Below are 14,636 nucleotides of genomic sequence, written 5' to 3' on the forward strand. Positions count from 1 at the left end.
GTACACCTTTCCCCGTGGGGCGATCTCACCCCGCCGCCTTCCCTCCCGGAGGGGCGCGCCTGCCGAGGTGAGCCCACCGCATCACACTACTCGCACCCATTCGATCGCGGCCAAGGACATCCCAAACGAAATAGAAGGAAATTGAAATATTCCTCACCACCGCACTGCCGGCGGTAACATCAATGAGCGGCCATCGACATCGGAGAATTGCCGTTGATAGAAAAAGTCTCCCACGATAGTAAACATGTTTTGGTAGTCTCGTGTTTCCATTGCATAAGTGGATGCGAACTGATTGTTTCCATTTTTTATAACCATTAGTTCATAATTAGAATTGAAATGATTTTACATTGACCTCTTTCAGTTGTGCATTTATTATCATCCTTTTAATATAAATAAACTCTTTTACTTTGAGATGAAATCAATTCAACATAGGTTTTAACTTCTCATAATTTCTTGAATCATTGAAGCTTTTTTAATATTCCTTTGTATATGAAGATATATTTGAGGGTAATATCATCAAAATATTTCATCGAAATATTTAAAGAATAGATTAATTCTTTGCATTACAATAAACTTTAATCAGGACTGTTTGCAGTTCGTATTGTAGTGCAATGCGAATTAACGAGGATGAATGCTGCCTAGATTTATCATTTCTAAATTCTACTTCTATTCATGCCAGGCAAAATTTGTTTCTCCTCATCTAGCCCGTTCAGCTGAGTTCTCTTTCAACTTGTTGGTATATCTATCTTCTCACGTTGCCATGATACCTCTTCCACTCACTTTCTCTGTTTCTCCCTTCCGAATTTCCCCAGAACAACTTCTTCATCCCTTCCCCCGGCAAGGAAAAACCTACTCTGCTGCTTTTCCTCTCTCCTGAATATTTCTTCCAGCATATTCAGTTTTCACATCCATTGTTATAATAATTTACAGACACTTTCTTTCTTTGAATGGTTAAATTTTAAACCATGCAGCAATATGTTTGACATCAAAGTCTTTTAATTCTTTTCTTTACACTGTTAATACGTAAGTACATGCATGTATTTCCCAATCTGTTCATTTCTGTCCAAAGTACTACAAAAATAGGTTAACTGTTTAATCATCTATAATTCTTGCTCTCATGTTTTTTGTTATTTTATCTGAACCTTCTTTCACTTTGATAATTTTCATCATTTTCCCCAATCCGTGATTTTTCGATGCTAAACATTTATCCCATTTATTCTCTATAAGATGCTCAACAAGGATGTTCAATTCTTTATCTCGCAGAGTAACTAATCATCTATCATTCTCAAATTAAAATATTTTTTCTCCTACATCCTTGCGTACCGACTCTTAATCAATGCCTTGTATCTCAAATTCCCTCCTTAGCATATGCGTGCTAAAGTGAGTGCGAAAGTGTACACTCCCTTCTTCCTTGTTCGACACTTCACTATTCTCTTACTCCGTTATCCCTGAATGTTTTCATACTTAACAGAAAATCCAAAAACAAGACAAGTGGTTCTTTACGCTGGACCCCCATGATCTCCGGAATAGCGTCCCATTACCCTACGATGGCGGGGCGGCGAAGCACTGTCTCTGAGACCTGAAATTATCATTCCGATTCATGATGATGCTTTTAAAGTATCAATTATCCCTTTTGTCAACACATTTTCCTTATTTTAGTACAGTGTACTAAAATTAGGAAAAATAATAGCGAGCCTTTCTTGGTATTCTTAACCTTAAAATAATTTCATTTATATGATACGAATTTTCTGCGCAAAAATATGACCATAATTACAATGGTATCTCTATTTCATAACTATAGCTCATTGGACAGGTATGTCATAGTTTACCGTTCCAACCAACTTATTTCTAATGACAGTGTCACAATTTATGTAATGTAAATAGCGATCGCCATATAATATGAATTGAAATGTAATATTATATTTAGTTCCTTGTAATCGGAAGTCGACGTAGGTGGTAATATCGATACGATTGGCCATCGATGCTCATCCTCCTGTGGAATGCTCGATCATTCGGGCATCGAGAGCGCGACGGCTCACGGAACCTTCGTAGTGTGACACGCGAGAGCAGCGCACACGGCTCTTCGCGGCACTAGTCACCACTCGCTTTTCCCTGTACTGGGGGTCGCCGCCGACCGAAGATGGAGTGAGGTTGGCGGGTTACGAAGGGACAGGGGAAGCGGGGGAGTAGACTCCTCGGGGGGGAGATGGGTAATCGCGATAATTACGCGTTGGGCTCGGCAGCGCGTCCACGTCGGCGAATCCAACTCGCGTCGACGCGCCAAGACGACGGCGCTTCGACGAGCGAGTGTGCGCTCTTTGAAGAGCGGATGCGGAGAAAGGTCATGCATTGTCTGAATCGCTTGCACATGTTGAGGGGGGATTATGTGGAAGAAGAAGTTTGCTTAAATTATCAAAATGCTTAGCTTCTCACCAATATATGATCGCTTATTATATTTTAAGAACTCTCACTCCCCCACCTATCCATCATAATCGTTCCTCTCTCACCTTTAGCCCGCCGCCGCAAATTCTTATAAACTACTCATCCCACTCTTCGACTCGCTGCTTTTCAAATGTCTGTATTTATGTAAACACCTATCTGATAATGGCCCATCACGTTGAAACCGGTTAATATTCCAAATTGAATTTATGGTCAGGATCAGTTAAGCGTGCACAATGAACTTTTCCATTCCTCTGTAAATATTGTGCTTGTTAAGATAATTTAAATGAAAACTGCCAGAAGTAGCTGTCAATCGAGATTGTTCATTTTTTATCCTTCTTTTTCAAGTCACATTTTTTTAAAGATTTAGTGTCGCGTAGGAAAAATGAAACACAATTGTACAATGAATATTAATCTTGGATTTCCTATGTTTCATTCGGATTGCACGATGAAAAAAATTCTCCAAGTAGTGGTGAAAACAGTTTACTAGAATTAAAGTTTATTTAAATGCTATTGATCTACATTAATCTAGGTACTACTAAAAATATACAGCAAAGACATTTTCATCATGCAATGAGTAAATATTCCCTAAAATGTGGAATGAAAACATTAATTATGTCGATACTCTCAGATTTTACGGTTGGTGGCGAGCACCAGCCTCGCCCGTCTAACGTTTTCGTAATACCTCAAGCGCTCGCCGTGCGATCAGGGGTACGTGTGCGCCCCCTCCTCCCACCGGGCACCCGCGGAGAGCGGTACATTGTCCACGTCTTCATATTCCGACTCCTCCTAACCCGAATGAAGCTATTTGTCCCCCAAGGAGTCCGCCGCGACCGCTCCGACCCACGAGTTTACGAGGAGGCCGAGGGATGGAAGGATATTCACGCAACCCATCCATACCCAAGAGAGCATCCCAAGGGCAAAGTTTACGCGCGCTCCCCTCTCCCCCGCCTGAACATTGCGGGGAAGGCAAAGTAGTCGGACGGACGATGTGATGCCATCTCGAATATTGCTCATACAAGCCCTCGCCTTCCCCCTCTCCCCGCCAACCGACCCAACCCTCCCGCTGCGGCAGTGTGGGGGAGGCCCACGGGGAGAGGGTTTGCATGCCCCCCGAGGATGATGCGTGGGACGGGGGAATGAGAAGGGAGGGGAGGGAGGTTGGGGTCGGGACTTGGGTTTTGTGGAGACGTTATGTTGGAGCAAAATCCCAGCCAAAGTTATGTCTCCCTCAATTCCCCGTCCGCACCTTTCTTCCCCTTGCGGGACCGAAAGGGGAGAGAAGGGTTTGGTGGAAGGAGACAGAGGTGAGGGGGTGGCAGGATTTCCTCTCCACGGGAGACCAAAATCTTCTGTTTCCTCAACGCGTCGCCCTAAGCCCATCCCAATCCAAATTTTATGATGCGGGTGGCGGATCCGTATTTGTCAGAGGCAGGATCGGATTTCCTCCGAGAGAAACAGAGCGGGGGTCATCGATAGACGAGTGAATGAATGAAAGAGACAAAATAACCCCCGAGGCACTCTTGTGGGCACAAAGCAAAAAAGACAGCGAGAGAAAAGAAATCTAAAAAGACAGTAAATCACTTGCCTAACTCCTTTTGCAATGATTTCATCGATGAATAAATATTGCGATAATAAATCGCATGATTCATGCACCATTCTATGGGGTAAAAAATGCTTATTTTATTTTATCTTAAGAATACGTAAATTGCTCTATTGGGCGTCTAAAATTTTATTATTTTTTCAATTTAATTTTTACTCCCCTTTTCTATACCTAGCTGAGAAACATTTAATGGACAACGGTGTTTGAGGCTCTGGTTAGGAATAAATACGTATCCTTCTTGCAATTAATAAAGACAAACTTCCAAATCATATTAATAATTGGAAAGTCCAATTTTTTTACGTGGTATGTTTACGTTTCTAACATTCCGATATTCTGTAAAGGGAGCAATATTGTATGCTCTGCATATAAACTCATCTTTTTCTGCAGGTAAACTCGTCAGATTTAAAAAATGCAACCTGCGTATTTCATCTAGTTAATAGAAATCGAATTCACGTGTTCGCTCTCTTTGTAAACCACAGAGAGTGCGCTGTCAGTCTATCAAGACCTTTGGATTTCGACCTTTCAGGTAAGACAATTTTCTCAACCACAACCTCGTCACGGACCCCGGATCAGTTAGCGATACGACTCCTCCGATGGTACTTTCAGATGTGCGGATAGGTAAGGTGAAAACTCTGTTCTTTCCCTTAATCATATTTCAACGGCCAGTGACCGATTTCCTCCACGTTTTGCATTCCACATCAAGGAAGGTTTCTTAGAGCTGACAAAATGAATGGTTTTGTGTGTAACAGGTCAAGAGAAGTTCAAGATAACATCCCAGGAAGCCAAAGAGAATCGAAATCCGGGCTGCGTGAGCCAACCAACGCAAGCGTTTAACCAAAACGCCTTGCCGGTGGAATTGTGAAAAAAACGCGTTTTCATAATGTGCCAGAAGCGGCGCTGACGTTTTCAACTCGACTCGCTGCAATCCAACGCGTCATAAATATTCTCCCTTCATGTTCACGCCATAGTGGAAAACAGCGCCATTATTAAGTGGCGACGGCGTACGCATAACACGTGCCTCTGTCCCCGAGGGGGAGAGGAGGGTGGAAGACCTCCGTCTCCCCCGTCCAGAGCCCAACCCTTCCGCTGAGCTCCAAATAGGAAGAGCCGGCAAAGACCAGCTAACAGAGGTCGGGAGAGGGTGGAGGAGAGACAGATAGGGTTTCCAGGAGGTGTAAATGGGGGGGGGGGGTTGAGTGGGCGTACGTCTTACTTTGGGAGAAGAGGAAATCGCTCGGGGGACGCGGTTACCTGTGAGAATAGGAACGAGGGATATATACCGTCGATAGAAATATATCGAATTGATAGCTGCATGGCAGTGCGAGTTATGTAGGTTTATGGTGCAAAACTACGTTACAGATTAAATGTACGGGATCATATGGAGTAACTCGGAACATATCGGGCACTTAGAAGTCATTAATAACCAACCTATTATATGGCCCTGTTAGCAGAAGAATATGGGCGTCCACCATAAAGAAACGCCTAATTAGGCAGGTGGCGATGAAATTTAATGAACAATAAATTAGAGGCCTTATATTGAGGAGGAAATTCCGCATTTGGAATCTGCGAAAAGAATTCAAGATCTATTCAGGCAAGTTGTTAATCATGGATTTAGGGAAAGGAAATTCATAGGATTTCAGAAAAATTGTTACGAGTAGAAAGTAAGTAAGATTGACGAGCGTAGGCTTTGCTTAGAGTTTTATAAACGCACAGTGCACACGAGTGTACCTCTTAAACCGTAGTATTTCTAATCACTATATCTACAGCTTATTCCTGCCGCATAAAAATATTGATAAACTGCGTAAGTCTATTTAAACACTCGTTTTTCCCTCACGCAATCTGAGATGACTTCATAACCACTCAGGTACGCGAATTTCCCGTGAAGACTTTTTTGTCATATTCTATTCCTCTTTAGTACCCTTCATCGTGAATACTATTCACGTAATTGAATACTTGCGCCGTAAGTTCACTTTCACGTGTGCTAGTGGCCGCTCTGGGTGAGTATTCTCATGATGCAGGTGGTAGAAGTTAAATGCGAAGTAGGAATATCTCCAGTTTGGTATATACATTATGATTGCAAACCTATGTATCGGCATCAATTTTCCCGTTACCATGAGTTTAAATGAAATTACTTGCAGCGCACAATTTTCCTATAGTGGAGAGAAACGGAGCTATTTACTTCAAACAGTAGTTCAAGAGATTGAAGGAAAATTAGACAGTCTATTGAAAAAGGACAGTGAAAAGTGGAGGCATTATTTAACTTACTATTTCAGATGGAGCACGATTTGAGTGAATAACTTTCGAAAATTTTGCATTAAACTTTAAGTTTTGCATTTTCTGAGTAGGTGTGTGTATATATATATATATATATATATATATATATATATATATATATATATATATATATATATATATATATATAGTATTTTATTAAAGAAAATGTATGTATGTGTAGTAACTGTATGCATAGTAAATGAATAAAAAGTAGGTAATGGGCTAAAAATTAATTTTTTTTAATGCAGGAAATCCACACATGAAAGGGTTTTGAAAAATTTAGAAAGATTTTTGTTGATAAAACCAAACCCATCTATCATTGTTACAGCCAATAATAATGGCATTTTTATCTCCGTGGATGCTCTCCTCTCGGGATTATCTCCTAATAATATGAATACTTAATCATAAATGGTATAAACGCTAGAGTGTGCCCACAACCTCATGTTGTTACGTATAAGCATTGGGTCAACACAATAGATTCTTTTAATATCGTCTACTTCTGTTTGCAGACATTTATTCAAGTTGGGTGATAACGTATATAATACCCGTGACGGATTTGGACAGTTGTATGCGAAAAATATTTCAGGGAAGGTAAAAAAAAGTCTTTAATAACAATGAAAGAAAGAGAAAAAGACATCCGCTTCAGATGACGACTTATGAAATATATATTGTTAAGGGCTGATTGAAATCAGTTTGTGCGTGGAGTTCGCTTACATTCTCGGTAAAGTAGTTGAATTGTAAATAAAGTCGTCGGAGGCCTCAGTCGCATCCCTAACCCCCGTTTCCAAGGCAACCATCAGGGGGGGGGGGTATGACCCCCACCCTGATCTGCCATCTCCCACGGGAGGGAAAAGGCACCAGACCGCACCCCCTCGGCGCGAAGGGAGCCACAAACCTCTCCCGCACCCCCCTGCCCCGCCCGCCCACTTCCCCCGCGACGGCGCACTCGGTCGATGCCGCCGCTCGTGGCGGGCATTCCCTCACGTCGACCCGCGTCGCCAGTTGAGGCCACGCCCTCTTCCTAGAAGGGCACGCCCCCATGGACCACTAGCCACGCCCACGCGAGGTGGGAGGAATGACAGGAGGAGTGTGAGGTGCCGGCTATCATACGCCTTAATCGTCGTCCTTGCGCATCCTCTGTCATCCCTCCACCTAATGATAATCTTGCAAATCGACCATTTCTGGAGTTAAGTTCTCAATCCATGAATTTGACGGAGTAAATGTTGATTGCCTCCTGCTACGCAAGGTCGGGATCGATTGACACGGATGTCAGTGTTTGATTCGACCCAATATACTTCATTCTTGCAGTGCTCACTGCACACGGAATAGGCCTTATTAAAAAACATTTATGCACGGTAGTAACTTTCGAAAGTCAGAGGATGCCACAATTCTCTATGGTGTGCTGTAAATTCTTGATAGACTACTTAAATCATAAGCTTTAATTGATAATCAGGCAACACTTGGTTTGAGAAAACCTCCGTACGTACTCGACTGCTGTATCATACCGTTAGAATTTTTCGCCGGATTTGCACGTTTAAAGGTGAATTTAATTAAATGTTTCAACGCAATGTTCGCAATATTCTATCACGTTCGCTGCATCAGGAGATGGTGACATGAGAAGAGGGTTGGGAGGAATGATTCAGGAGTGGGGTCGGTGAAGGGCCGGTGGGGAGTGTAGGGGGGAAAACAATGGTGATACCCCGGTGATTGGTGCATGGCGGTAGCGCAGCTCCGGCGACCGGAGGTTAATAAGTGGCCGCCGGTGTATTATACCTGCGAAGCGAGGAGGGGTTGGGTGGTGTCGGAGGATGAAGTGATGTGGGGACAGGGGAGAGAAACAATAAATATGGGGAGGAGAGAGCTGAGAGAAGTGCATACGTGATATTACCTACTCGTTATTACTTCCATTTTTTATTAAAATGTATTCTATCTTGCTGCGGCTAGCGAATTAGGGAAATTAGAAAGGCATCATCGGTATTCACACCCAAAGAACTATCGTACATCCTTCAAGACTTTGGAAATGTTTATGAATATATTAAAATACCATGTGCTTTGAATCATTCCCAGCATAACATACCTAATCATCCCACTTGCTACCTTCCAATTCGTTTCCCAACTTCTCTCCAATCACGCGGCTAATCATGCTTACATCGCATCCCACTACACCTCAATAAATATTTTTTTAAACCCTACATTCAGTTTTTCTAACCTGCCCCAATTTGTTGTGCCAAATGCTTATTCTCTTCTTTACCCACACAATTTGAAGTAGGCTGTCATTAAATACCTTACCTTCCGGAAAGTAAATGAACGTTTAAGTAAATATAAGCAGGCATTTTTACGTAAAAACCCACACGATTCATTTAAAAAATAGAAATAGAGATTACTTCATTCAAGCCATCGTTATGGTGTGTGGTAGAGGGTGATGAAGATACCAGGCATGCAACATCAAAATTGAATGTTCCTCTAATGCTTGTCGACATTACAAATTACATATAATTATAATAATACGCATAACTTTTACAACAGCTGCATGGAAATTATTTGTAACAAAGTGCAAAGATTTTCTGTAAGCATGGGGGCTAACAATCAGCAACAAAATAAATACAATAAAATAATAGATGATAAAATAATGACAGTATACTAGCCTACGGAGAATGTTTCCCTAGCCTGTTCGTTTACGATTATTCTCATCAATTACCGTTCGTGGGAAAACAACATCTGAAGTTCGTTTATTCTACAGTTGGTCTTGTTTTTCTAATTTTTATAATCTCTCCCGCCGTAATATGACGAGACTAATCATGTTACTTTTTAAGCACGTCGCTACTTTTTTTTCTCTCCTTTTAAGTAATAGACGTTTGTTTTTGTCATACCTAAAATACTTAAAATACTGAATTTTTTTTAGGCTGCTAAATTTATTGTTTACATGATTTTTCAAAACAACCATGGTACCTTCTTCAATAATTTAAAACTCGTTTTTTTTCATCACGTTATATGAGAAAGATGTTTGTAACGACAAATATTTCAATTGCACTATGTGACCACAGTTCTTCGCGTATTTTTAATGTTTGGAGTGGATGCACACATCTCCTGCCACACGCCTTACCAGTGGAAAACGGGATATCATGTAGATGCAAATTTGCTCGAAGAAATGTATTATTTGATTCCAGATACATGCTTAAAAAAAGGTATTCCAATCAAGGCCACACGCCATGGGTCCTCATCATCGTGATCGGGCTCCATTCCGGCAAACAAACATGTTCGATGAGTCGGCGACGCAATGCAAGTGTTCCAAATAAACATACTAAGGTTTGATCGATGCACATGACAGGAACTGCGCCCTGAGCCGTGAGTTACTTTCTCCTCTTGGCGATGTAAGTCAGCCGGCCTCAGTTCACTAGTAGCCGGATCGCCATCATCTCGCCGTCGTGGAAGCTGCGCCATTTTTTTTAATGAGAAACCAGTTCCTCAGTATTTCGTATGCGAGGACGTTCTTGCGCTTCCCTACTTGAGTGCTCGTAAGCCTAAGATTGACATTGACGAGTGTCACGCGTCATGAGGCACACTAGAGGTGCTTACGGGGTTCAGGGTTGCATGGTGGTGCAGGGAATGATGGACGTGGGAAATTGGTTTGCTTAAATTATGGCTCAAGATATGTTAGTTATACCCTGCCAGGCCATTTCAGTCGCCATTACGGCGTGAGGAAAGGCGTTAAGATATGTACATTAATTGTGTAAATGTAAGAATTATTAATTTCGAGCAAAGAGATCGTGCATTTCTTTAATCTATCCATTTTTAAATGAACATACTGAGAAAGTGAGCGCACGCAAATGGGATTACCTATACTGGAATATAGCAATTTACTCTTCTCGATTGATAGGTGAACTTGCTCTCACCGAAGTAGATGTACTTAGGGAAGTCATTTGTGAGACTCAGGTGACCGCTGAGCACCTTAGAATACAAAGAATATAATAATAGTGCGGCTGTATGTAGAAGTGAAGTTGGGCGCTGGGAGAAGATGAGGTCAAGGGAGGGAGGAGCTCGAAACCCGGTGATGGCATTAGCCTGCTCTTGAGGAATTCCAGCCGTGGGCAACGGCTGAAAATACATCATCACGGTGAGACCTTACGGTACTCACTCAATAGCAGCGTACCGCATTAATTTCTAACAGTCGCCCAGTTTAGAGCGACCAAATCCAATGTGCCCTTCGTCCGAATGATTCAAATTATGAGCGATATATTGATAAATGCAAAAGCTCGGATAGCCCGGATAGCTCCGGACATGTTGATTATGTATACATGGGAGGGTTATAAAAATAGAACAAAAGTTAGCGGTGTGACAAGGCACTGGCATCTTATTTGCTTTAATTGTGTGTTTCTTGGTAAATAGCACCTTAGTTTTGATTATTTCAATGACTGAGAATCTCATGTCAGTAGAATGTGGATTTTTTTGTGATAGAGGTATTGTGTTTAGATGTTTATTGTTTGTACATTCTTCTGCCTAAATTGATTGTTTTTTCCTGATAGAGATTGTACTTGTGATATTCATTTTATTGTTTAAATGTTGGTTGTGATTCCAAAGAAACTGCGGGAGATGCCGCAACAGTAACTTTTAACGGAGTCATCCGCTAATGTGCATTTTAATGCAACAATAGGTCAGCAGGAATAGTATAGGTCAGCAGAAATATTAAATCAATGATTGGATCCTAAAAGATATACACTAGAGCAAAGTTGATTTCGCTAAATGAGTAAACTGAAAAGTTTATGGACTCAGTCCGAATATTCTCACTTGTAGGACTGACTGCTCCTTATTCTTCAAAGTTGTGGTTTATGAAGCTTGGAATCTCGGACAGAGAAAAAAGTAACACACCATAATATCACTCAAAGTAAATGCGTGCCGCATTCTTTTCCCTATTCTCTTCAAGCTGCCGAACTACATGGTGAGAAATGAAATGAATTAATTTATGTGATATAATTGAATTATGCTGCTCGATTGTATCATTGATTATTGCTAGTCCCAAAGAGCAACTTCGGAAACAGCAGAAGCTATCTCCAGTGACCTCACGATTTCTCATTCGGTGGCGATTTGTCTTACTTGAGTGGGCTTGTGCAATCCGTTATCGTATTGAACGTCCGGCAATAACGCAATTAATAGTTGCTGTAAAATACGATAGTATAATTTGGTCATCATACATTACTGCCTGCCAGCATAAAATAATTGACGTCACACTGTCGTAAACTCCACTGATATTCTTATAATCTCTCTCCCTCACATGGGGAAGCTCAGCCATAAGAAAAAAGAATTATCGCCCCTAAACGCTGCGGTGAAAAGGGTATTAAAACCGTTTTATGGGCCATAATTTACATGCCCTAATAACATACGACCCTTGCGCTCGAAATTGCCCCGTTTGCCCACTCTGACCCCGTGGTCAAGAAGACACAAGTTCTCTCCTCGATTGGGGGAGATGTGGTCTCCTCCCTCCATTGCCACCCATGCGCACTTTGCAATCCCCCATCCTCATTCCGCCGCCCGCACCCCCACCCTACCCTCGCCCGCTGCCCTCTTTCGCCCGCCACCCCCACATGCAAGCCCTCCGAAAAACACTGCTTGCCCTCTGCTACTCTCTGGCGACAGAGGGCCACTTGCACGAAAAATTTTCCAAGTGCCGCAGCATACGAGAAATACGATATGAGGTCGTTGTTAGGCACTTGCGAGAGTTATTGTTATTGCCGAGGCTTTGTCACCTGATCGTAGCACCTTATGATGGTCCTATGGCTCATGTCGTTCGGCGCGTTGCATAATTAGTTATGTTCAAGGCTAGTTTCTCATCGAATGGACGAAGTGGATGGTTTCCCGCGAGTCTAACTCTCAAGGAGTGAGGAGAGTAAGGGCCGGTGACTTCCAAAGCTTGTGGCTTCAATCTAAAGTCAACACAATTTAAACGTGCCTCATTGATAAGCCCATGGTAGTACCCATTCGTTCATTTCTCTAAGAATGTGGGGGCACCGATTCAGTATTTCCTAAGGATTAAAACACTCCATAAGCCCCTTCCCACGGGCTTCAGGACTCTAAAGGGTCAAAACGGAACCTGGGATAGATAGCATGCGAAAACTATGTATATATATATATATATATGTATATATATATATATATATATATATATATAATGGTCGCGGTAGTCCAGGTGTATAGCGTTGTGGACTACTGACGGAGAATCCGGGTTCGAGTCCCGGGGAAGTTTCTCTGGGCGCCCTTAGCTCCACCCCAGCTTTGTGATTTTTCGGGTACAAGGCCTTCCTAGGAAATCATAGCCGGCTGAGGAAAAGGTCTTGCCCCCCCCCTACCAGGATGTGTGAATGTCACAAGCCGTTGGGCTTAGTACTGGGTGAACTCTACGATCATCTATCAAACCGACCTTAGGGTTGATTACTGTGTTTATGGTTATATACTCGTGTGTGTATATACATATGTGTATGTATATAAAAAAAATATATATATACATATTTGTATGTATATATATATGTATATATATATATATATATATATATATATATATATATATATATATACATACACACACATATGTATATACATATATATGTGTGTACATAAAATATATATACACATATATATGTATATATACATAATTATTTAAATATATAATTAAATGGGTGGTCTGAAAAGTTTCCGACCTAACAAAGATACAAGACATTTTTTTCGGACACTTCCGAGGAGAACAGATATTTGTCGGAAACTCTTCAGACCTCCCTCGTACAGGTCGTAACGACGGTTAATCATTTGTGTCAGATTATAAATAATCCACCAAATATTTTATCAAAACCAGACATTGAGATCAATTATTTATGGGAAAATCACTGCTGGCTACACGTTTGTAATTAACCCCGAGTGAATCCCACAGAGGATTTTTTGCACTGTTGATTCGTCCTGAACGGACTCGTTGAAATGAGGCGATTTATATAATTACCCATGGGTATCATTTAACGAGGTTAATAAAACAGCTATTCATGTATAATATTAAATTTTGTGCAATTCCTTTGTAGATGAAATGGAAAAGAAAAATTCGTGAGTTGGTCGAAAGTCATGCAGTGGTTTGTCACCGGCTCCTGAGGGAGCGCTAGAGGCTCCCATCCACAAAGGGTGCGGGCACCACCACGGGTATGACGCATCGTACATTTGAATCATTAGTGACGCCTAAGCCTAGCAATAAACGTCAAGGCTATAAGCACTGCTCCTTTCCTGCAAAGCCAGCCAATATTCTTCCATTTCTTTCCATATATGTTCATTTTTCGTACCACGGAACAAGCTAAGTGTAGGGATTACACTATTCGTCAACTATTGATTATTGGTCTACATTCCCCGAAGCTATACAATCAAACGTATTTTTGTGGATTATTTGCCTATTTTTTGTCAATCGCGTTTTCATGGTTTATATAAAGCTGGGATCATACATTTAGGTTAAACGCGCATAGATACTGCGGATGGGGTAGACTAGTTAATATAGATTAGTGTATAATGGGATTAGGGTAGCGTTTTCAAAATTAAAACTGCAATTTACCGCTGTTTCCTACACTGTGGGCTGTGATTTATGGATGGTGGATATGATAAACAGCATATAAACCCTTAAATAAAAATCTCTATTAACTATTGAATTAATTATTATCTTTTCTCTTCTGTTTCTTTATTAACTTGCCGTCTGTTTTTCACTTTAAAGAATTTTTTATACACATTGCCCGTTATTTAATTTTCATGGACAAAAGCGTAAATAAATTGCAGGTAAGTTTCCTCCGCTATTTCTTTTTTTTTTAATTTCTATTTATTACGCTTCTTAGAAATAGAGGTGGCGTGTCTTGACCATTCGTGAGCAGTGAGATGCTAACGAGTTATCCATTGCATCAGCTAATTGATAATGGAGGGTTTTGCTTAAAATGCGCTAAAAGCGACAAAGAGATGTTGGCATAATCTGGCCATTTTGTGTCTACCGCGATCCAAAGACACCCAGGAGAGTGGCTACAATGTCAAGGACGTGCTCACCTGCGTCTCCGTGAGGCTGAGTGACTGCGCCAGTTGCTTCCTCTCTGCTCCGACCACGTAGTGGTTCTTCTCGAAGGCGTGCTCCAGCTTGAGCAGTTGGCTCGGGCTGAACGCGGTCCGGATCCTCTTGGGCTTCCGGAAGGGCTGCAGGAGGAAACCCGGAATGTCCGGCCCTGGTGAATGGACGGACGATTAGAGAGCAATCATAGTGTATGAATAAAATATTATCTAATCTATACCCAATATAACCACACACACATATGCATGTATA

At 41.5% G+C, this 14,636-nt stretch overlaps 1 protein-coding gene across 1 annotated transcript in view; it reads right to left on the reverse strand.

Annotated features, from left to right (window-relative positions):
* Positions 1–14,636, reverse strand: part of LOC139688066 (homeobox protein EMX1-like) — a 144,499-nt gene that overhangs the window by 45,585 nt on the left and 84,278 nt on the right. The window contains exon 3 of the mRNA XM_071585487.1: positions 14,366–14,538. Within this exon, the coding sequence (XP_071441588.1) occupies positions 14,366–14,538 (173 nt within the window). The remainder of the gene's footprint in view (positions 1–14,365; positions 14,539–14,636) is intronic.

The sequence above is a fragment of the Hetaerina americana genome, unplaced genomic scaffold (assembly GCF_022747635.1).
Source record: "Hetaerina americana unplaced genomic scaffold, ioHetAmer1.1.p SCAF_2, whole genome shotgun sequence".
NCBI classification, from domain to species: Eukaryota; Metazoa; Arthropoda; class Insecta; order Odonata; family Calopterygidae; genus Hetaerina; species Hetaerina americana.